The 25056-nt window shown below is 40.5% G+C and overlaps 1 protein-coding gene and 1 long non-coding RNA gene across 3 annotated transcripts; one reads left to right on the top strand and one right to left on the bottom strand.

Moving 5' to 3' along the window:
• Positions 1 to 1512: 1512 nt before the first annotated feature.
• On the bottom strand, positions 1513 to 7737 carry LOC138445298 (uncharacterized). Its single transcript, XR_011258793.1, has 2 exons — positions 6826 to 7737; positions 1513 to 2399 (listed from the first exon to the last, which is right to left on the bottom strand). It is a non-coding gene; the product is annotated as an uncharacterized lncRNA (long non-coding RNA).
• RWDD1 (RWD domain containing 1) lies at positions 6865 to 24855 on the top strand. Of its 2 annotated transcripts, XM_069599191.1 has the most exons (8): positions 7447 to 7720; positions 9100 to 9227; positions 15814 to 15879; positions 18046 to 18176; positions 20343 to 20486; positions 21180 to 21312; positions 21820 to 21882; positions 24558 to 24855. In XM_069599191.1, the coding sequence occupies exons 5-8, from the start codon at positions 20361 to 20363 to the stop codon at positions 24677 to 24679; spliced, it is 444 nt and encodes a 147-aa protein (XP_069455292.1). In that variant the 5' UTR covers positions 7447 to 7720; positions 9100 to 9227; positions 15814 to 15879; positions 18046 to 18176; positions 20343 to 20360; the 3' UTR covers positions 24680 to 24855. The 2 variants fall into 2 exon arrangements, with proteins under 2 accessions (XP_069455291.1, XP_069455292.1); XM_069599190.1 differs by lacking the exon at positions 9100 to 9227 and having other exon boundaries at positions 6865 to 7720.
• The last annotated feature ends 201 nt before the right edge of the window (positions 24856 to 25056 follow it).

Raw genomic sequence — 25056 nt, 5'->3', positions numbered from 1 at the left:
ACTACTCAACGACCAGCGACAGTGATTTTATTAGCTACAGACTAAATCTCCGGTGTTCACTTTCTTATTCTGGTAGTGGCAGAACACTGCTATAATCTGTCAATTTGTTTTTGATTGGGTATAGTTATGAAGGGTCAAAGTGGAACAAAGGAAAACACACTCTCTCATCATTCATACTGTCTTGTACAAGTCAATCTCTCTGGAACTAATTTCCCTTCCAAAAGATAGAGAGGCTGATCAAATTGTGGGAGTTAAGTGCTTAAACTGTCCTGAGTCACAGACCCTTTGAAGGGCCATTCTGGGAAAAGTTATCTTGAGGAAATATCCAGAGACTGTGCAAACATACCCACACAGGCCCATGTACCTCAGAGGCTGTGTATTGTGGTAGACCAAATGTTGGCCTTCTGAACATGTTCACATCCTAAGCCCTGGAATTTGTGAATCTTGCTTGATACTTTGCATGGCAAAAGAGACACCACAGATGTCATCAAGTTAAGGATCTTGAGACAGGGATATTGTACTGGAATATCCCGGTGGACTCACTGTAATCACAGGGGTTCTTGTAAGAGGAAGAACCAAAGTCAGAGAAAAGACCAAGTGGCAGTGAAACAGGAGTGTCGTGAGCACCAGAGTCATGTCTGAGAAATCAGCCACAGTTGGGTTAATTTAAAGATGAAGGGGACCCTGAGCCAAGGGTGCAGGCAGCTTTTAGAAGCTGGGAAGGCTGGGAAATGGATTCTTCCCAGAACCCCTAGAAGGAACACAGTCCTGCTGATACCTTGATTGCAGCCCATTGAGACCTGTGTCTGACCTGTGTTTGACAGTAAGAAATATATACCGTTCTCACAGTCCTCACATTTGCATTGTTTTAAGCCACTAAGTTCGTGGTAATTGGCTACAGTGGAGATAGGAAACAAACACACATATCAATACATTTCAGGAGTTTATGACCCCACAAGCCTGTCACGAGTGACATGCTTTGGATAAGGCCTCTTCAAGGTACTTAATAGCATAAGTATTTATGCATTAATACTCTGCCCTAGGGAACCACTGCTCTAGGAAAACAAATATATTTATAATATAAAAATATAAAATATTCTAAAGGTGTTCTAAAGTGCTGAAAGAACAGCTGAATATGCATTTTATGTTTCTATAGATGTTTCAATCCAAACAAATAAAAAGTTAAATTACATTTGTCTTGTGTCTTTGCCAGTTAATGACATCGACAGAACCATATGTTATACTCTGTGACATATTGTGGATATAATCCAGCATTTGAAATGTAGGAAAACAAATGCCAAAGGGAAAAAACTAATCCTGATCCATGGGGTGTTTTATTTATTATTTAAATTTCATAAATTAAGAATAGTTGGCTAGTAAGTTCAAGCTTGCCATTCTTTCCCTTGGAGATAACTTGAATTTGAGAAAGCTGCTTTTGAGAAAGAGTATAACATACAGTTCTGATGATGTCAAGCATCTTTACTCCATTAATGATTTAATGGATCCTAAGAGTACTGTGAGAAAGGCCTTTATTTTTCAGGGAAGATAAAGCGAAAAGCAAAAACCATCCAAGTTATTACGGGCAGAGTTAGAATAATAAAACGGAGTAAGTAGGCAGTTCTGTGCTGCCTGTGGTCAGCAAGCTCTGCGTTTGAGCTCATTCTTGGAGATTTTCTGGGGCCCTACGGCTTGGGCTGGTTTCTTGATTTCTGTGCGCTCCCCGACCCTCTTCCCAGAGCTTGGGGTGCCGGGGGTATTTCGACCAGAGGTGCCAGCTTCCGGCTACAGCGTCAGAGTTGGCCGTGACGGCGGCCCCTCTGTTCGTGCGCAGCACTGCGGCCGCTCAGGGTGGACTGCGTGCCTGCGGCCCGCCTCTGACCAGGCAGTGGGTGAGAGTGGGCGCGTGGGTGGGTGAGGGTGGGTGCCTGGGTCGATGGGTGGGGGCGGCTGCAACAAGTACTCAGACGCCCTTCCAATCGCTGTCCTCTCTGGCTGCTGACGGGGCGATGACGCTGTGCTCTGCTGGGTGGGTCAACTCCTTCCTTGCATGCAAAAGGGACCCTTGTTCTGGCTCCGCTGCAGTTTCCGGTCTGGTCCTCCCAGCTGGTGGCGATGTGTGGAAGACGGGGTGCATCCGACTCCAAAACAGATCCCAGGCTAGGGATGCAGTGATTATGGCCCAAAGAAATCAAGACATTTCTGGAAGATGGTAAATGTAACGTGACTGGAAAACAAATGATCATTCACATTTTCCTGCATATCCTGAGTAAGAATTGTATTTGTGGATATCATCTAAAGGTACATTCTTCAAGAAAATCTTCGGAAGCCAGTGTTCAGGAGCAGCACCATGATGATGGAGTTATGAGTTATGATGTCACCAGCGAAATGGTAATAGAATACTGCAGAGGCAAGAACGGTATTGTTTTGATAGAAATTACAAAGAGCCACGGTATTGACAATAGTAACAGCACTGCTATGTTTTAAAAAGTCATGTAGGAGATATAGAAATTAGACGGAACCAGTTTATCTGACAATAAAGAACAGGAAGAGATGGGTGTTCAACCTGAGCAGGAAGGGATGGTGCATGGACACTGATTAAACAGTAAACTAATGTGTAGGTGTCTCTATTATTCTACATCAGTTAACCACTGGATCTTACATGAGCCCATGAATTTTTAAAATACATCTTTTAATGTCATTACTTATTGTATCGCCAAGGACCCGACAGAAATGTTTGCCCAGGACTTTGCACAAACTTAGGGGCATCCCTGGCCCAACCTTCACTATATTTTCTTTCAGAGAGCCAAAAACGTAATCTGACTTAAATTTTAGCCTTCCACTTTAACCTCCAAGTTTGTTTTCCCTCCATACATTTAAAAAATCATATTGCATCTGAGTAACCCTATCTTCTTCCACACCTCCTTTGCTCCTTTATTTTCTTCCTTCTCCACTCAGTCCCTTTCAAATCCAGAGCAAAGTGCCATGTACCCGTGAGTGCATATGTGCATGTGGGACAGAGAGAGAGAAGAGGGGGGAAGAGTAAGGGAAGGAGAAAAAAAGAGAACAAGTGATCGAAAGGGTCCTTACGAGGTGGAGAAAAGGAACATGTACAGATGCTGCTTCTTGGAAACAGCATACGTCATCCTTATGTGCAAGGTAATGTTGGAAGTGCAGCCCACTTAAAACTCACATTGTCCCCACTTTGTTGTTCTCCAGAATGGAGGCCCCATCTTGTTATTTGGTTCAAGAATATTAGTGTCAAGGGTGTCAGGAGTGTAACAACTCCACTCACAGATACCACTCTTGCGGCCATGACACCTTGGGTCAGAGATGTTAAGCACTAACTTTGAAGTCTGATTTCACACAATTATCTTCAGTATATACATGATCTTGAGGAACCATAGTTTCTTACACATAGAAAGCATCACAAAGACAATTTTTGGCCAACAGCCCCATTTCACAGATGGGGAAGCTGAGACCCAGAGAAGGACGGGTCTTATCCAAACACATATAGTAATTCAATTGTAAAGAAGGGCTATAGTTTTATAACTCCTTGGTTCAGTGCTTTTAGAACCATACCATGTTATCATTGCATAGGATTCACTCCTTCAGAGACTATATATATTTTTTGAGTGCCTATTGTGTGTCAGGCACTACCCTATATCATAAAGTACAACAGTATCTAAAATCACTGACCCTAAGGAATTTACATTCTAATAGAGAGAATAAACATAATACATAGTGTAATTTTAAAGTGTCATGACAAAAATAAAATAGGATAAAGGGAATCAATAGTGGCTGTAATTTTAAGTACAGTGGTTGAGGTAGCCTCATTGAAAAGTTATATGTGAAGAAGATTCCAAGGAGATGAGAGAGTAGACTACGTGGGCATGGGAGGAAGAGCATTCCAGATAGAGCGAACGGGAAGTCCCTTTGCAGGAGGACAGCCTGTCTTGCATATTTGAGGAACAGCAAGGAGGCTAGCGAGGCTGAAGCACAGAACAGGTGACAGAGTAATAGGAGGTAAGGTCAGAGAAATTGCGAGGTGCAGGTGATGGTCAGGGAGCCGCTTGTACTGTCAACACACCGGCCTTTAATCTGAGATGGGGAGGGAGCAGTCAGGAGCAAAGAGTAACATAACCTGATTTACATTGTAACAGATCACTCTGGTCCCTTTATGTTAAGTCAGTCAGGAAGATTAATTAGGCTGGAAGTGATTCAGAGATTCACTACCATTCAGAGGAACTCTCAGAATCAGAATTGCATATGGTGTTTGCATTTATGAGGGTATCGAGTCTTTGAAACACCAGACTAAATGAAACATTAGCCACATGAACTGTTTGAGAATTAAGATTAACCTTTAAATAGGGAATTCTCAATTCTGCACCTCTGAGAAAAGTGAGATGGCCTAAAAAACTCATAAGCACAGAAAAGCAAAAATCAACTTCAAAACACATTTTGAAGACTGCTAATATTGGGAAGTAGCAACTGTGACTTTGCATTATTTGCAGAAAAAAACACAAATGATACAATGAATCTCTCACGGACATTTTTCTTTAGCAATAAAGATTAACAGAGAAGAGAGAAAATAGAACTGCTTCAGAGGAATATATACATATTTCTATATATTTCTAATTACTAATGCTGATAACCTATTTGAAAATTTGCAGTGTGCTTTCACATACACTGTTTCATGTTATTCGAATGATCTTAAAAAGTTTATATAACCTGTAAAGATTAGTGCTAAGGCTGGGATTCCCACTTCTGGCTTCAGATCCCGCGATGCTTGGTTCCACTATATCGTTTACCTGTCTGCAGAGCTTGAAACACACTTATCCTGTAATATCTTTAACTACAAATTAAAAATGAGACACTGAAAGAAAGCCAGTTTGTCTCATAAAAATCACCCACTTTTAGGTGGGTGTTTTGTGAAGTGTCTGTGTCAAAAGGAAATTAGAAATCAACCAAAAATGCTTAATGATGCCCAAATAGGTGACACAAAGATTTGGAAGTGAGTTCTCTTGCTTACATTAGCACTGGAAGTTATCTTTAGTACTAAAAATTAAAGAATCACTCGAGCATCCTGAAATATGAAGGTTTTACAGTAAATATACAACAGATTTGAAAATGATGTTTTACCAAAAATTCTGTTAATAAAAAAGTAAAGGAGATAAAGGGGCGCTTCATTTACAAGATTAAAACTTGTAACCGACCTTCTTTTCCTAATATAAAGCTTAAATTGGTTGCTTCACTGCATCTATTTTGATTACCTGTGTTTTGATTATCATTTAGGAAATTAAAAAATTTTTTACTTGGTGTTTTTCTTTGATCCATGGATTAAAGCTGCTATCAACTTCCTTGCCAAACTCATTCTGTCTTCCTCATTTGTCATTTTGGTCAAAAGAACTTCATCTTTCCAGTTGTTCTTGCCAAATATCACCCCTTACTCATCCTTTTCTTACAATCCATATCAAATCCTGACACCTTCAAAATATATCCAGAATCTGTTTGGTCCTATAGCTTTCATCCAAATCATCATCTTTGTTTAGATTATTGCCATGGCCTAACTGGTCTTGCCTGGAAAATCCCATGGATGGAGGAGCCTGGTAGGCTGCAGTCCATGGGGTCGCTGAAAGTCGGACACGACTCAGTGACTTCACTTTCACTTTTCACTTTCATGCATTGGAGAAGGAAATGGCAACCCACTCCAGTGTTCTTGCCTGGAGAATCCCAGGGACAGGGGAGCCCGGTGGGCTGCCGTCTATGGGGTCGCACAGAGTCGTTCGTGACTGAAGCAACTTAGCAGCAGCAACTGGTCTCCACACTTTCAGACTTTGTCCCTCTTCCACCTAAATCCTCCAATGATCCTATAGGACCTGCAAACTCCCACACCAGTTCACCATGCACCAGCCACACTGGCTTCCAAAATAACAAGCAGGCTCTCACCTTAGGATCTTAGCACTGGCTCTCCCCTTTGCACAGAACCTTCTCCTCCAGTAACAAATCCCTGATTTCCCTAAACCGAGGATATCCAGAAGCACCCTGTATTTGCAAAGTTACTTCATGTATTTCATGTGATTCTTACCATCCTCAGAAAAGTTTCCATTTTCAATGCCCTGCTGCGGCTGCTAAGTCGCTTCAGTCGGGTCCGACCCTGTGCGACCCCATAGACAGCAGCCCACCAGGCTCCCTGTTCCCTGGGATTCTCCCCTAATAACTCTTAATACCGAAGACATGGAATCAGTACCAAAGTGAATATGTTCATTTTCACATATCCTTCTGTTAAGTAAGCAGTGTGTGTCCGTCGCTCAGTCATGTCCGACTCTTTCCTACCCCATGGACTCTTGCCTGCCAGGCTTCTCTGTCCATGGAATTCTCCAGGCAAGAATACTGGAGTGGGTTGCCAAGGAGGCAATAAGTCCCAACAGAATATCAGATACCTTCTGGTCCATGGGACATCATCCTTTTAGCAAGAGAAAACTTCCAGAGCCTTTATCTCTAAGCTTTAACACAAAAACAAAAAGAAAAATACAGACGAATATGAAAAATCTTTTAATGTTCTTATATTTTTCTGCATTAAAAAACTAAAAATCTTCCTTTATTATACACATAAATGGATCTTTAGCTTTCATTTCATAAAAGTACCATGTTTGGCCATTTTTTTAGTTTGTGCCATTACAGTTTTTTCTTTTTAAAAAAAAAACTCTTTGTAACTGCTGTGATGAACTGGAAGATAAGAGACGTATATGTATTAAGTACTATTACTTCTTCAGTTTCATCCTTCCAAATCAAAGGTTCTGAGTGTTCTTCGGAGACAATACTTACCGAAACTGTTACCGAAACTTACCCCCCTTTCATCAGTTCAGAAATACGCGATCTCAGAATATTTAGATCTACATCTTGCCGCGTTCATTTTACAAATTCAGATGATCTCAGGACTTTCATTTGCTTTCTCCCCCAGATCCACTCTGACTCGTTACTCGGAGGTTGGGCCGAGCTTTCTGGACCCGTCTGATGCACTACGAGAGCTGTTCCTCTGCCCACTGGATTCTACAGTCTTGTGGGATGCCCAGAACTTGGAGGTTCCAGAAACGTAGACATCTCCTGGGACACGCCATTAGTCAGCACTAGGACGTGGGCATCCGCCCTCTGGACGCTGCCACGGGGTCGCAACCCGGAGACCCGAAGCGATCAAGTGCAGGGACGCCCGCAGCGTCCCGCCTCCAGCTAGACAGTCCCTCCCGGGTACCCGAGGCTGGCCTTAAGACCAGACTAGTAGAGCGAGGATGCGGCGCTGAGGGCCTTCTCATGTTCCGGCTCTGCAAAACCCGGTAACCAATCCTTAGGTGTCTGTGGCAAATGCCAGACCAGGTGTTTTCCCCGTCCCAGCAAGTCCCGAGCGGGCGTGGGACAGTCAGCCCAACGGCCAGGCCCGACGAGTCGAACGTGGAACTAGGGAGCAGACGGAGGCCGGCGCGGGGCTGTTGATCAGCAGGCCCGCCTGGCTGTGGGCCCCAGGCCTTTCTGCCTGGGACTCTGCGCCTGCGCCCGCCCGGCCGCTGCCTGCTCTCCCGGCGCGGCCGAGGTCCAGGCTGCAGCACGCCGCCTGGGTCTCTGGGCGATCCATGGGCTGCAGCGAGGGCCGCGATGACAGATTACGGCGAGGAGCAGCGCAACGAGCTGGAGGCTCTGGAGTCCATCTACCCTGACTCCTTCACAGGTGACTTCCGCGGCCACGGGCCGGCAGCTCCCCGAGGTGGAGTGGGACGGGCCGCCGCCTCCACGGCCCTCGACATCCCCCGCCAGGATGGAGAAGGGAACAGCCAGGCCGCGTGGCCACCTCGCTCGCCACTCTCACCTCTAGCTCTTTTGCAGTGATCGGGCATTTACTAGTAACTCTACGGCTGTTCTGTCTTCTCCGCTAATTCCTTGAAATCTGAAAGTCCGGGCGAGGTCCCTGGAGTGGCAGGCCTGGAATTCAGTCGGGTGCACTTTGGTTCTGTGTCGCGGCAGTCCATGGGGTGGCAAAGAGTCGGACACGACTGAGCGACTGAACGGACCTGAACTAACAGGAGCGCGAGGTTTAGTGAAATACACGAATGAAGGTGCTCCAAGTGGGAGTAGTCTTTCCAGAGCCGCAGAAGTGTCAGTTTTCACATTTTCACCATTATTCAGGCTGTTTTTTTTCCTCATATTTGCTGTTTTAAAATTTGTGGGATTCAGAATTCTCAAAGTTACCCAGGATCAGTTTTGAGAGTAGTCTTGTCCCTGAAGTTTGTCGTTTTTCTCTTCTCTCTCTCTCTTTTTTTTTTTTTTATGTTCTGACATTCTGCAGATTGCCCAATGAATGAGTTGGCTCAAATTTCAGGTCCACTGTAAGATCACAGGTAGTTAGACTTGTAGTAGGATGTTAGACGTCATCTAGGAGAAGGAAATGGCAACCCACTCCAGTGTTCTTGCCTGGAGAATCCCAGGGACGGAGGAGCTTAGTGGGCTGCCGTCTATGGGGTCGCACAGAGTCGGACACGGCTGAAGCGACTTAGCAGCAGCAGCAGCCTGGCTTCCTCTTGCTAGAAGCAAGGTAGTGGAGGCTCAAGAAAGGCAAGCGGTTGGCTCTGGGTTGGCCAGCAAGTTAGTAGCAGGACTGGTAATAAGAGTTCGGTTCCACTCCAGCTGGTATGACGGGGAGCAGAAGGTTACTTGGTAAGCTGGGCTAATGTAAAATGGTAATGAGAAGTTCATTAGGTATATTTTCAAGGAAGAGAATTCTTCTGTAGTAAACCATCCTTCTGATGATTCTGAAAATGCTGCAAGATAAGCATATCAGTATGGCTTCTCTCACTTGACACTCAGGTTTTGAGAGGTGGTCTAATAAAGCCAATATGAGCAAGTATAGCCTAGGTTTGTGGGACTTACCTTCCTTACCCCGTCCTTTGAGTGTCGTCCATCACTGACTGTCAGAATTCAGTGTAAGGTAATGTTATTTTAACTCATAAACCGCAACACCTCTCCCTTGTCATTGTTTAGCTTAGTTTTCTTAGCTCTACCCTTTGATCACTGCTTGCAATGGTAGCAAATTTTGTTCTGCTTTGCCAACAGGCTTATGTCTCTCAGCTATCCCTGTATAGTTCCAGTCCTGTTCATGTTCTCTCTCACCAGCAGTTCAGCTGTGCTGTGAGGATGTTAAGGGGATGAGTGAAGAGGGGTTTGAGAGTGTCATTAACTGGGTGAGTGTGTATGGAGTCTGGCTCCCTTCTGTATCCTTGCTTATGTATCAATGTCTAAATAAAACAGAATATAGGGTCAGTTGCTGGATATACTCTTAATCATAACATTTGGTCCTTTCTGATACATTGGAAATGGGACAGGCATGAGCACAACATAGGCAGACTTAAGAAAGCACAAGATGTGCTCTTCTCATTTCTTTGAACATTAAGATTTGCTCATTAAATATTGTGCTTATAAACATTTGTAAAAGTGATACATTTTAACCCTAAAATAATTGGATGGTTCTTTCAAATTGTACTAGGGGCTGATATAGTTGGGTATGTGAAATTCTTGTCAGATGCAAAAGTGCTTGAGAATTCTGAGCCAAGTTAATAAAAGAAAATTTGTGAATCTTGGACGCCTCAAGTATTCTGCAGTATCAGCTGAGCCCTTCTGTCTCTTAATTCCTATCAGCACCCCTACAGTTGCATTAAATAAGTTAAAATGAGCTGTCTGATTTATAGTTATTTAGGAACTTTGGTCAACTTCTGTATGAAATCTCAAGGCAAAGGCAAGCGGACTTTGGAGTCATTTATTTCTGTGTTTGGTCTTTTGGAATCTTTTTGAGGATTTGCAAGGTGTACTATTTTTTATAGCTTTCTTATGTGTTGATGATTTCATACTTTAGTATTTTCATACCTAGTTTAAGAAAGAGAGCTTGTTTGTATTAGTTTGCCAAGGAACAATAATTGGTGGTTTTCAAATCTCATTTTGAATTTCATTGAATATTAGACTTGGTAAGTGCTCAATGCTGTTGATGAAGTAAGTGTGTATGTATATATATAATTTTTAAAATAAATGATAGAGTGCTGACAGAGAAGCCTTTGTTAAGTACATCATGGCCCCCTTGTGGAGGCTGAAGAGGCACTGTTCATCCAGCCGTAGACCTAGGCACATAGACCTAACCTGACTTGAGAACTGATTTCCTGGCTATTTGCAGAGAACTTTTGGCCCAATGTTGCATTTTGTTGTGAATTCTAACAGATCATAATACAGTTTCTTCTTTGTGTCCATTCTGTAACTTGATTGCACACTAACCCAATCCTCCTAACAACTAGTCTTCTAAAATATACAGGGAGGCTCCTGATGCCACATTCTCCTTCAGCAGCACTTCACTTGATAAGATCCTTCTAAGATAGTTGAATTTGGTTATTTCCATTTCTGTATCAAAGTCCCTGGCTATATATGGTAAGTGTGGATCAAATTGGTTAGCTTCAGGCTAGCCAAAAGTCAGGTTCCCTTGATTCTGTTCGACCTTACAAAGAGGTGTACGTAATCCTGTATTTGCTTGTGTTAGTACCTCTGAGTTAACAGCCATGAGCTTAACAGAATTGCATTTAGACACGGGGCAGAAGTCATCTTGTGAAAGCAGTTTTTCTAGGACAGTTGCTCTCTAAGACCCACAGGGACTTCCTTTAATGTGGGCTGATCTGGTTTTTTGTGGAAAACCTGTCATTTGTGTGTCCCTGTGGTGTCCCTTTCAGCTACTACCTCCATTTTCTCTGCTTTTGACAAAATTCTTAGTTTTGTCTGGTTTACCATCATCTGCCCCTCTATCACCTAACACTTCTCCTGCCCCTCCACTGGTTCCTTGAACAGCGCCCAACAACTTTATTCTTTTTTTCAAAAGGATTTTGATGCACTCACAGTGGTGGATACCTGGTCTCTTTGTTGTTGTTTTTCAGTCGCTAAGTCATGTCTGACTCTTTGTGGCTCTGGCTCTTTGTGGCCAGGCCTCCCTGTCCCTTGCTATCTCCCGGAGTTTGCCCAAGTTCAAGTCCATTGCATCGGTGATACCATTCAGCCTTCTCATCCTCTGTCACCCCCTTCTCCTCCTGCCATCAATCTTTCCCAGCATCAAGGTCTTTTCCAATGAGTCAGCTCTTCACATCAGGTGGCCACAGTATTGGAACTTCAGCTTCCACATCAGTCCTTCCAATGAATATTTGGGGTTGATTTCCTTTAGGATTGACTGGTCTCTTTAGTGAAAGCTAATCTTTCCTCAACTTGCCTCAGCTCACAGTATGGTAGTAATGCATTGGAAAGTTTCCCTATTTTAGTAACCTCCAAGCTTTGGAATATTATCCCTTTTCAATTTTCTGTTTTTTTTTTTTTTAAATTAGGTTTAGCTATGACAGAAAACCCCAAATAGCTGGTTTTAGAAAGGTAAAAGTTTATTACTCTTGCACATAAATGAGACTTGTGTAGCTCTAGTTCAAGATCTCTTCAGGGACCCAGGCTTCTTCCTAGTTCTCTGTCATCCCTAAGATGTAGTCTCACCCTCATGGTGAGGATGGCAGCATTCCTTTTCCAGGCAGTAGGATAGATAAAGGAATGAGGGGAGGGGGGAAAAAGAAGTAAAAGACAGCAGTTCCTTAAGGAAATTTCCTCAAAAACTATCAAAGGACTTACTTCCTTCTATCCCATTGGCTGTAACTCAGTCATTTGGTGAGACCCAACTGGAGGGAGGCTGGCAATGACAGTTTTTATTCTGGATGGGCAGTACACTCAGTTAAAAATGGTGTAACTGAAAGAAGGGGAGAGTGGCTATTGCAGGAATTAGCATTGTTCTCCAGAATCTTTGTTCCTGATTCACCATTTTTTCTCTGTGGCAATTTGGTGCAGTGGGTATCAGCTCTCTGTCCTTGGACAAATCATATAACCTCTCTAAGCCTTCGCTTCCTTATCTGTTTAATAAGGAATAATGTAAGTGTGAAAGAGTTAGTCGCTCAGTTGTGTCTGACTCTTTGCAACCCCATGGACTGTATCCCACCAGGCTCCTCTGTCTGTGGAATTCTCCAGGCAAAAATACTAGAGTGGGTAGCTCTTCTCTCCTCCAGGGGACCTTCCACCAGGGGGCTTCCCAGATGGTGCAGTGGTAAAGAATCCATCTGCCAGTGTAGGAGATGAAGGAGACTCGGGTTTGCTCCCTGGATCGGAAAGATCCCTTGGAGGAGGAAATGTCAACCCACTCTAGTATTCTCACCTGGAGAGTCCTGTAGACAGAGGAGCCTGGTGGGCTACAGTCCACAGGGTCGAAAAGCATTGGACACAACTGAACATGAACACTAATACTAGTGTGGATACTTCATAACTGTTAAATATAAGATACTGTTTCCTGGAAATTTGCCATCTTAGTTGCTGCTGCTTCTGATACTTTTGATGGCTTCATAACTCCTGTCTCTATCAACAGACAGTTTTGATTCCTATTTCCTCCAGCTGCATGGGCTGATAGTCACAGCTTAGAAATGCCATCTTTAAAATTCTCACCTCTTTCCATCCCTAAACTTTGTAGCCCTGCAGTTCTTTCTTTTCCAGGCTTTTACTGGACATGGGTCTCATCACAAATTCTCATGGATAGGTAGTTTATCAGCTTTTATCTTGTTCATCTTGGTCAGGCAGTTCAGTGATGTTCTTGCTAGCATTCCCCTGTCCTCATGTACCAAATGGTTTCCTCACTTACCAGATATTTACTGTAGGTACTGTTAGGAGCTCAGTCTCTTGGGCAAAGACATCACATAAGTAATTTATAACACAATGGGATGATTCTTTCATGGAGGTGTGTACAGAATGCAGAGGGAACCGAGGGAGAGGGGACTGAGTTGTTCTGGAGAGCTGAGGGGTCATGTGGAGTTATGTAAACGAGACTGAGGAGGGGGCACACGTGCAGACTTGTGACTGTGAGAGCCGTGTGTGCAAAGGACAGGTAGTTGGGTCTAGCTAGAATGTAAAGTGAGAGACACAGCAAATGAGGCCCGACACGTATGCAGGGGCCAGATCACTAAGGGCCTTGTGAGGGATTTAGGTATGCGCTTACAGGCTCCTTCTCCACGACCCTCACCATAGCTCCTCAGACACACATGGCTCATGGGAGGCACTGCCTTGTCAGACCTGCATCCGTCGGCACTGAGGCTTCTCTTGAGGGCCGACCTGTCATGACTGCTTTCCTTTCGGTCTCTGGAACCATTTCCTCTTCTTGCTTTTGTTCCCCAAGTTTAGGACTCCTTACACAGCTGATCCTGGCCCTTATTTTTCTCCCTCTGTGTTCTCTCTGGTGATTTCATTTAGTCAAATGGCTTTCCCTGTTACCTCTCTGTGGATGATCCCAAATTAAATTCCAGCCCAACTTTCTTCAGCGTCATTTGCCCGTTTCTGATTGCTTGATATCTCCAGCTGAAAGTACCCTGTGTCCTTCCAATACGTCTGGTCTTTCATTTCTAGTCCTGTTTTTGTTCATGGTCCTGCCTGCAGATTCAGGGTGTCACCCATCAGCGTCTTCGATTTCTTCCTGTTCCCTGTTTGCATTGCTACCAGCCTGGTTCAGAACCTCATTAACTTTGCTGAGACAGTTTCAGCGGCTGTCTAGTTTCATCCTGCCTCTAGTCTTGTTTTTCTCCTCTGTTTTATGCACCATTGCTAGATTTATCTTCCGTGTTTAGAAATAGAATTCTGACCTTATTACTACCGCTAAAAAAAGCTATCACTATCTACACTAAACTTTCAGCTGTTTATTTTCAGCCTGTTTTATTCACCACATACATCCACCAGTGGAATAATTTCTAATTCCTTGTGTGTTCCTTAAGCTCTCTTACCATTATACCCTTGCTGCCACGTTACTCTAACCTGCATTCCTTTTTTCCATCTCTACTTACAGAGTATGCTTTAATCCACCACCTAGCTCCAATGACTTCCCTGGAATGTCTCAGCTGGAATTTTCTTTTTTTAGATGAAATTCTATACAGTTTTAGTCCTGCCAGTTAGTAGTTGTATAGCTTTGGGCACATTATTTAAAAGCTTTTTTATCCTTGTTTCCACATCTATAAAATGCCAATGATACTGTATTTAATTGTTTCTAAGACATCTTAACATTTAAACATCTTTGAAGTCTGAATTTGTCGTACAGTTGACTACATATCATAGTTTAGTTGGCAGTTCCCTTTTCTCTTTCTTAGTGGTACGTAAAGTAGGGTGAATCATATACTTGATGGCATCTTAAATTTGGTAGAATCTGATGATAGTATAAAATCACCATTTTGGTGTGAGAAATAAAGGGTCTCTGTGTAAATGCTTAGAAGAGCGCAAGTGCAAAGTAATGCTCAATAAATGTTGGCTGCTATTGGGTATAGTTCCCCTGGATTACAGCCTCACTGAACCCTTATTTCTGTAGTTGCAGTTTTTATATCTCATGACATGTAAATGCTAAAAGTCGGTTATGAAAAAAATGGGAATGAAATACATCTAATATATTTTACACACATTTGTTAGGAAAAAGAGGTAGGGCCATTGTATTATAAAAGCTTTACTACTATAATTGCCTTTTAGGGACTTTTTCAACATAGGCTGGACAGCCTGAGACCTATTATAATGTGCATCCAGTGAGTCTCTTTTCCTTTCTGACAAACCCTCTCTACTAGTCATAGGTGTTAATCTTTGCTTCAGGTCAATTAGAATGAGGCCGTATGTCTTGAAAATTTTATCCATAGTGAATATTTATGAAGACTTCAGAAGTTACTGAGTAGGAAAAGCTGAGTCCTTTTCATGGTGATGTCTTCAGGGAGCCCCTCGTCAGAAAGAGGCTGCTGAGCTGTTACCAACCTTGGTAGGGTAGGGGTTAGTGCTTCCCAGGCCTGAAGTGAAGTGCAGACTTTTGTGGGCTCAGCAGTAGTCAAGGGTGGCTTGAATTTTCCTTCTTTAGTTTTCTGATGGTTCTGAATATGAGTTTTATTTGTTATTGTCTTTCTCCTTTTATTGTTTAGATCTTTCATTGAGCCAGAATTTACTGAGTTTCTAGATACTGCCTGGCACTGGTCCAACAGTTCTCCGAGTTCTTAAAGTATTCTTGTGGGGGAATAGATCATAAACAGATAAATAGTATCAGACAGACATCAGGCAGTAAAATAGCATATAAAGCTTTCTTACTTACGTAAATGCTGATTGACATGTCTTGCTTAAAAAATTGGAAGTAATTTGATATTTGAATTCATGGATAATTTTGTAATTCCATGAAAGATGGTAGGTTTCAATAATTTGGGAAAGAACAAAGTTTTTAGAGACAATGTGGGAGAAAGATAGCTAGAAGATACAAACTCTTACAAATTGATATTTACTGACAGTCATAGAGATTCTGAATTGTATTTCAAAATATATATGTAGAAAAATTAGTGATAATACTGAGTATTTATGACTGGGTAGGTTCTGATGAGAAACATCAAACTTTTCTTTTGCCATTTCATTTGGAAATATTTTAGAATGTGACTTCCCATGTGTGGGTGGAAATTTTGAATTAAAACATAAATTACTTAATTGATAAAACTCCAAGAGAGTATCTTGTACAGGTATTTTCTTCTCAGATTAAAGAAAACCCTAGATTTAAATAGAAATTGATGGACGTTTTATCATCTGAACTGTTACTATTAAGTCTGTATTTGTGGAAATGGAAATACAGGCTAGGGATCAGTTTCCAGAACTGGGAATTGGTATTTTGCTAATAAGGAAAAGCACGTGCCTTATGTTAATAACTTAACCTCTGTGTATATTTTCTTGCAGTATTATCAGAAAATCCACCCAGCTTCACCATTACTGTGACATCTGAGGCTGGAGAAAATGATGAAAGTAAGTCTAATTAAAAACACTTCTGGGTTTTCTGCACTTCTCTCAGGGATTTTATTCCTTCAGCAGCCATTTAGCAGGCCATTGCATGTGTGCAGGTGCTGAGGTTCTGTTAAGAATTTAGTATGATTGTTAACATGTTTCTAACCAGTATTTACTATGTAATAATGACTTCTGGAGAAACAGAGAGGAAGTCAAGGAGATTTTCTGGCAGAAAAAGCTTAATTTTTAAAAGTGAAACAGAAATGTTAACAATATAGCAGGTAGAGAAAGGGGAGGAAATTTTTGTCAGTAAGACTTTCTACAAGCATAATGCAGTGCTTGTGTGGTTTTCCGTGGCATGCCATCGACTTTTTCCTCACTGGATATTTAGATTGTTTACTAGACATTTGCTGTTATAAACTGGGCTGGATAAATACCTACCTATATTTTCCCTCTTTTTAGATTGGGTAGTATACTGTTATTTAAATATGTGTATACATAAAGCCAGATAAAAACCAATATTATATGACTGGTAAACTAAGACAAATGTACAAATTGAAATAAGGGAGCTATAAAACTAATAAGATTAAATTAATTTGGCACATGTTGGGAGAGGCCTATCTTAAGTTTATTTCTGCTTTGGTCAAGTTCAATTAATATTGTAATTTGATAAAAATGTTATATAAGTTGGCATTAACCCTGAGAATTTTTTTTTTCCTGTTAAGCTAGTCAACTAAAATTCTGTCATGAGTAGTCAGTTAAAACAATTTTAGTGGTATCACTAGATAATTCTAAATCTGTCTTATAGAATTGAAAATGAGGTTAATACTGATATTACTGAAATCTGAAATAAAGAGATATTGGATACAGTTATTAACATTTATATAGATGGATTTTATTTATATGTATAAAGTCTCAATTACACATGAGGATCCTTTGACATTTTGTTTAAAAGACTGTATGCATAGAGAGATACTTTAAAGTATCCTTTTAATAGTACTTTTAAGATACTTTAAAGATACCAAAATGGTAACAGTGGTCTCTTTCTGGGGATGAGATCATTATTGCTTTTGTTTTTCCTTTAATATATTGCTAAATTTTATGTAATGAATTTCTGTTACATCATATAGTAGAATCAGTAAATTAAAAAGAAAACTTGTGCTAGCAATAAAATTTAGAAACATGTTAAGTAAAAAGCAAGAAAAATGCCAAAAGACACTATATATTTCTTACCTAACATTCAATCTTATATCTTATATCTGTTGATTCATAAAATTCTTTGTTGACATCATACACCAAAATACCAAGCCAGCAGATTTTGAGGTGTTTGGTTTTTTTTTCCATTCCCATGGAGAGAAATCTAGATCTTAGTTTAAATCATCAAAAGCAGGAGGTTTTAATCATTAAAATATGAGTTACAGGAAAGGCAAAATGGAGACAAAGGGTCATGTTGACAAATAGGTTTTAACAAAAAATATTTAGCACTACTGCTCTGTATTAGATTGCCTGGCAAAACTGAGATTTCATCAGACTGGGTAGCAGAGAGATACTTCCCACTTATGTCCCCTTAAGAATGTCACACCTGTGCCGATGTCCTATCTGTGAACTGGCACAGGCCAAAGACTGGGGGAGAATGTCAGTGAGTCAGGTTAAAAGTTTCTCAGACAACCTCTCAAGCTCTCCAGTTTACACCCGTGTCCTTTAGCAGTCGCTCAGCAATGCTCTGCTGGCATTGCGCAGGTAGAAGTATGGACTCGGGAGCTAGAGTCAGATCTTCTGCACTGGACGCCGGCTCTGGGAGAGGCCTGGAAATGAGCCTCAGTTGGTACTTTTTCTGTGTCGTATTCAGTGCCTTTCGTTCATCTTAAGCAGGGTTTTAGAAGGAGTGTCTTCTTCATCCTCTTTCTCTGACATGCCGTAAGATGAAATACTCATAAGCAGCAGATGTATTTCATGTCAGATGTGATCTTTGGTATTCCTGTGATTTGTTTTTACCTGTAATTGTGGTACATGTTATGTATGTTAATGATTATCTGGTCTCATAGTAACCATTTTTTCCTTTTGTAGGAGAATCTTTTGTGCTACTTTCCATTGACACATTGTAAATTAATTACTAATTCAACAAAGATTTTGACCTCTTTCTACATTTGAAGGTATTTGTATTAATCTCTTCTCTTATGTCTTTAGCTGTCCAGACAACCCTCAAGTTTACATACAGTGAAAAATACCCAGATGAAGCTCCCCTTTATGAAATATTCGCCCAGTTAAATCTAGAAGATAATGATGTAGCAGACATTTTAAAATTATTAGCATTACAGGTAAGGAAATAACATGTTTTATAATGGTATTATTTTATTGGCCTTAAATATTATACATTAATCTTGAGCTAGAAAATTAAATATGTATAATGAGTGTACTGAACAAGCAGAATTCATGATGTATGTGTATACACACACACATTCACAAAGCATCTTTATTATTGTTCCCTCCTGTACCTTTAAAATTTGAATAAGAAAAGTTCTCCCTATACCCTTGTTTGAAACTCAGCCCTGTGACTTTTAGGTGATAAAAAGTTCAATTAGGTACAGTAAGTTATAACACAATCATAATTTGGTTTTCAGAATATCTAGTCCCATGCACACTTAAAAATCCCAATTTAAAAAAAAGTAAAGCTCGTAAGCCCTCTGATCTGTTGCAGTCTAGTTACCTGCAATTTGGTGAGAGGAGTGGTGATTGATTTTTTTCTTTCCTATCTCTCCTGCTGTCTAAACTTATGAACAGCAATAATGGTTTATGACCCTTCCAAGAGCAGGTGTTTGCTTGGAAGAAAAAATGGGTATTGGAAAGTTCTTACCTGGCTAGTTCTCTGATGGGTCAGGCTAGTTACAGTCTAGGCGTGGTGGATATTTAAAGCTCTCTTTTACTTGGGTAGAGTTTTCATGGATTCATCACAGTAGAGAGTAGGGAGGGCAAATAAAATCTTCCTCCACCATCGTTAAAAGCAGAAGTCCTAGTTTTGTTTGTTTTTCTAAGGAGAACTGACAGAAAACGTCTCCACTGTAAATATGACTGGTATGTGTCAAGAACTGTGGGTGCTCTCAGTGTTGACATTTTAAAAATATCTGGAACTGTTAGAGAATGAGGAGTGAAAGAAGATATATCAAACATTAATTTATGCTGATTCTAGGTCCTGTTCACTTCATTACCCAGAATGAAGTCATATTATTTCTATATCATTTAGTTTAAAGTGCTTCATTTGGAAACACTGTAGAAAGCCTGGAACAATATACTGTATTCAGTCACTCATGTATTAATACAAGTTTCTTCATCTGAGTGATTTTTGTTAATATGCATTTTATTTGTATTCAAACTCCTTTCTTTTAAGAATGAAGTTTTGATTTCTGATACTTACCTGAGATCAGAGGTATTTAGGGCATATTTGTATCTTTTTTCTTAGTTGTATTAGTTTTTAGTTATCAAAATAATTTATATTACAAAAAAACTCAGAAAATACAGAAAACAATGAAGAAGAAAATAAAGATTATTCTTAATCTTACCAGTTAGGTATAACTGCTTATTAACACTTGGTGTGAATTCAGAATCCTGCAGTAGCTAGCAGTGTCTAGCATGTTATCATCATTTTAGTTCTTTGGGGATATTTTGAGAGCTGTGACACGAACCTGAATTTTGAAGAAAAAAGGATTTCTAACATAATAACAATGTAGGTACTTTTATGATTTATCTTTATGTATTTTTTTTTCTTTTTGTAATGATTTAAAGCTATAATGATGAATATATGCTGGAGAACTGAAGTTGTTAGCTACTGTAGAAAAAGGTTTTCTGAATTCTACCTACATATATGATTATTACATAGAATCTATTGAAACACCTGTTTTCAGTTGGATATAGCAAATTATAAGACTTTTAAGATCTAAGATGTCGTATATGGGCTTCCCTGCTGGCTCAGCTGGTAAAGAATCCGCCTGCAGTGGGAAACCTGGGTTGGAAAAATTCCCTGGGGAAGGAAAGGGCTACCCACTCCGGTATTCTTGCCTGAAGAATTCCAAGGACTGTATAGTCCATGGGGTCACAAAGAGTTGGACACAACTGAGCGACTTTCACTTCACTTCGCTTTATATATAGACACACAAACACACACACACATCAGTTCAGTTGCTCAGTTATGTCCAACTCTTTGCGACCCCAGGGGCTGCAGCACGCCAGGCTTCCCTGTTCGTCAGCTACTCCCAGAGCTTGCTCAGACTCATGCCCATTGAGTTGGTGATGCCATCCAACCATCTCATCCTCTGTTGTAAATGATCCAAGAGTCTGAACTTATGGTGTAACTGAATTAGTGATCATATTATAAATGTATGAGTGTAGTGATTATACTAAAACACCTCCCACCCACCACTGGTTGGTTGTTTTTATTTTTCTGAGAATTATGTTTCTAACTACACCTTTTTTCTTTTTTGGTTACATAGGCAGAAGAAAACCTTGGAATGGTGATGATCTTCACCTTAGTGACAGCTGTGCAAGAAAAATTAAATGAAATAGTAGATCAAATAAAAACTAGACGAGAAGAAGAAAAGAAACAAAAAGAAAAAGAAGCAGAAGAAGCTGAAAAGGTATATTTAAAAGTCATGTTTTCTTTCATTATTCTTTAAATTTGTCATTTGGGTTTTTTTTTGTTTTGGAAATTTCAGTAATTTGAGAGGAAATCACAAAAATAAGCACAAAGTGAAATTTAATAAAGCTTTACTAAATAAAATTTTAGAAGGGCCCTCATTTACTTGGCAGGAATTGCACAATAATGATCAATCAGTTGGTTAAAGGTTAATAAAGTGCATGCAGGTAAAATCAAGAAATATAAATTATTTCACTTATAGTATAAAGTTTAGAAATATAAAGCTCCTGTCAGAATAATTTAAATATTTACTGAATTTAAAGAAAACCTTAGATTCTAAAATGAAGTAAAAAAAAGTAAGCAGGGATGTCAGTGTTATGAATTGGTGTATATTTAAACATATTATATATTGACAATAGCAACTTTCTTCTTAATTGTGAATAACAATGGAAACACCTCACATATTATCTTTGTTTTTTTGTAATAATATAAAAACAGACTTTTCTAGAGTAAATTGCCAAAACCAATGAGAGTAGCTAGTGCAGATAGAAATCAGACTAAATATTATGGACTTGAAACCATTTTTCTCTTTGATTCCTCTCAGGGGCTGTGTTCATTAGTCTAGAAGTTCATTAGGCTTTATTTTCTAACTGTTGTTTCATTTATCTGGTGATGTGTTTTTTTCTTTCCTAAGCAATTATTCCATGGTACTCCTGTTACAATTGAGAATTTCTTAAATTGGAGGGCCAAGTTTGATGCAGAACTCTTGGAAATTAAAAAGAAACGGATGAAGGAAGAAGAGCAAGCAGGAAAAAATAAATTAAGCGGTATGACACCACCTCCCACCCAATATCCTGTTCCCTTTAAGCCCTCCTATATTACTTCTTATATAGCAAGTGGATCATTTGGATAGATTTCTGTAAGAAAATAATATACTTAGGCATATAGGGCAAAAAGAGAGTGTTATCTCCATATGATGACGTTTCTTCACACATAATTATCATTAATTTTTATGGCTTATCTTTCATCTATTGCAATGGATAGATCTTCAGATATAGCTGCAAGACTTTTAGGATCACAAGGCTTAAGAGTGGTGGAATCAAACCCATTTGTTTTTTCAAACTAGGCTTTCACTTGTTCCATTTTAATGCCAATACATTTCATATGCCTCTTAGCTGCTTACTGAGCTCATACATTTATTGAAATTCACAGAAAAATGGGTTTTCAGATTTTTTATATCTTTAACTTTTTAAAATTATTACGCCTTTTAAAGGGTTATAGGGAAGATGGAGAAAAACTATGCCATTCTAATTAAATATGTTTATTTCTTTTAGGGAGACAACTATTTGAAACAGATCATAATCTCGACACATCTGATATCCAGTTCTTGGAAGATGGTAAGATAATACTAGAATTCCATATGTACATAATGTGCTGTTTTTAATATTAAACCATGAAAATCATCAGTTCAGTTCGTTCAGTCGCTCAGTCGTGTCTGACTCTTTACGACCCCATGAATCGCAGCACCCAGGCCTCCCTGTCCATCACCATCTCCTGGAGTTCACTCAGACTCACGTCCATCGAGTCCGTGATGCCATCCAGCCAACTCATCCTCTGTCGTCCCCTTTTCCTCCTGCCCCTAATCCCTCACAGCATGAGAGTCTTTTCCAATGAGTCAGCTCTTCGCATGAGGTGGCTAAAGTACTGGAGTTTCAGCTTTAGCATCATTCCTTCCAAAGAAATCCCAGGGCTGATCTCCTTGAGAATGGACTGGTTGGATCTCCTTGCAGTCCAAGGGACTCTCAAGAGTCTTCTCCAATACCACAGTTCAAAAGCATCAATTCTTCAGCATAGTGATAACAATGTAAATTTTTCCTCCCAAGGCTCTAAAACAACACACTTTGAAGAATAAATTCTAATGTTTGATTAGGTTATACATTAAACTATGGCAGTGTATTTTTTAAAAGTTTTGTGATAAGGAAAATCAAAGATAGCAGTAGGTAAACAATATGATCACCTTTGCCTCTAACACTTGGTAAACCAGGTCACTGTGATTCAGATCACCTGTTTTCCTCAAAGTTATAGTATCACGAATCTATGGGAACTGTAATCCACGGTCTGTCATGGAGCTTTATAAAAACTGCAAACCTGGAATTAACCAAGAGTCTTATATTTCATACCACTCTTACTGTCTTTGGAGCATCTAGTCCTTGCGCTTTCCTTCTCTTTTTTGTCCTAACCCTTATCCTCTTGCTGTCTTCATCTGTTCATTTCCATCCACCAGCAAATACGGTGGCTCAGACGGTAAAGCGTCTGCCTACAATGCGGGAGACCCGGGTTCGATTCCTGGGTTGGGAAGATCCCCTGGAGAAGGAAATGGCAACCCACGCCAGTATTCTTGCTTAGAAAGTCCCATGGATGGAGGAGCCTGGTGGGCTGCAGTCCATGGGGTTGCAAAGAGTCGGACACGACTGAGCGACTTTACTTCACTTCACTTTCACTATAAGCTTGGCACTGTCCTGGGCACTGAGGATAGAGCAGAGAACACTGCAGATAAGTCCCTTGCCCTCACGGAGCTGGAGGCCAGTGAGTGTCTCTTAAATGTAGAGCTCCTTGCACAGTCACCCTCTTGTAGCTCCCCGAGTTCTGTACTCCATCATCCTGTGTCATGCCCGTCGTGCCTGTGGGATCCTCTAGCATCAGGCCTTTTGACCTTATTCCTGGACTACCTTTGGAGAAGGGAAGAAGGTTAAGTATCAAACGTCTTTTTTAAAAAAGTTTCACTGTCTTTACTCATTTTTGACTCCTTTTCCTGTTTGGTGGATTGAGTATCTCTTTATAGCCAATAACTTATCAAAAGCACTCTGTTGATTCTGCCTCTGCGATGTCTTTTCAACTCTTTCCTCGTGATTTGAACATTTGTTATTTTTCAGCTGGACTTTAGTAGTAGCTTCATTCTTTCCCTGCCTCAGTCTCTTCCTCTAGTGCCCTTACCTGCCTTGTAGCTACCACCTCTGAGGCAGGATGTCTAAAAGCCAGGTTTAATCGTGCCGTTTCTTCCCTTAAAATCCTCTGGTGGTTCTCTGCTGCTTAGAGGAAGGGGTTGACCTACTTTGGTCCTTCGATTTGGCCTTCATCTGTGTTATTTTCGGATGTTTTTCTTTATGAGTCTTGTGTTCCAATTAGGATTCAAGGTCTTAACTTTTTTTCTCTGCTTTTGCATAATGTTCTACCTAGAATCGCTTCATCCTGGCTCCTTTTCTTCTGGGTAGTTTCAAATTTATCATGAAGATATTTCAGTTGTCCTCTGCTCTGTGAAAGTGTCACTACTTCCTCTCCCAGGCCTAGTCAATTACTCTTTGGCCTGAGCATACCAAATTGTATTTTATTACTGAACTGCTCTTAGGTTTCATGAAGCAGGGTTTCTTCTCACTGAGTTGAATGTCAGTGGACTAGAGTCTGAGAGGGAAAGAAGGTGAACAATGTTCGGTGATTTAAGAGTACTGTAATATCCTACTTCTGTGTACTACAGACAGACTGAAGAATGAAGCTATTTCATGCAAAGCCTGAGTATTGCTTCCTGTAGGGCTTAGACGTTTGGAATCTTGGAAAGGCATACCACTAGTTACAGGGGAGCTGGATGAGAGTGAAGAGCAAAATAAATTTATCAGCTGATTATATGTATAGTTAAGCTTTAATGATGTACATACGTATCTCCAGTACGGAAAGAGATGAACTCTTGGTACAGGTCTCTTGGTCAGTGATAATCAACTTTGTATCATCGTTGTCTCCAGCTTACAACATGCCAGATCATAAATAATTCATTCCAGGAAGGGCTTTTTGGTAGTTGGGTCTTTTTAGACTATGAACTGGAAGCCTGAAGATGCTCTTAAGATGTGTGCGTTTCTGTTGACCAGTGCAGATCATGGCTGGTGTGATTTGCAGTAGGAGTTCAGGATTTCGTCACGTGTGCTACAGCTGCATGTTTAGGAAGACTGTTTGGCCCTGCCAGTGGGTTGTAGCTTTTATTTCTGAGTATAGGACTAAAGGGGAAATCTTCTGTCTTTTGCAGCTGGAAACAACGTGGAGGTAGATGAGTCTTTGTTCCAGGAAATGGATGACTTGGAGCTGGAGGACGATGACGATGATCCAGACTACAATCCTGCTGACCGGGAGAGTGACTTGACCGACTGATGGACTCTTCCCGTCTGCAGAGAGGCTTGACTGCCACAGCATCTGTGGCTATGCTGAGAGGGTGTTGATTTTCCTTTCTTTTTTCTAAGAAAAAAATAATTTTCAGGAGAATATTCTTCTGATGGCTTTCATCATTGAACTTAATAAATTGATCTTAAAAATTTCAAATATTAAAATGTTCACTTCCTCTTATTGATGGGAAGAAGGTCATATGTTTATAAAGCCATTTAGCGTTGGAAAGCGATCCTGCCGAAAACACCCAGGCTGGAAGATGTGCCATTGCTGAACACAAGTGTGGGTTTATGTACAAGGAGTTGGAGTAGGAATTTCTATGTGGAGACAGTGGTGACTTTCGAACTCTAAGGGTTTTCATTCAT

This window comes from Ovis canadensis, chromosome 8 (assembly GCF_042477335.2).
Source record: "Ovis canadensis isolate MfBH-ARS-UI-01 breed Bighorn chromosome 8, ARS-UI_OviCan_v2, whole genome shotgun sequence".
Classification (NCBI taxonomy): domain Eukaryota; kingdom Metazoa; phylum Chordata; class Mammalia; order Artiodactyla; family Bovidae; genus Ovis; species Ovis canadensis.
Note: the sequence above shows the minus strand (reverse complement) of the source record. Positions and strands in the feature narration are given on the sequence as shown.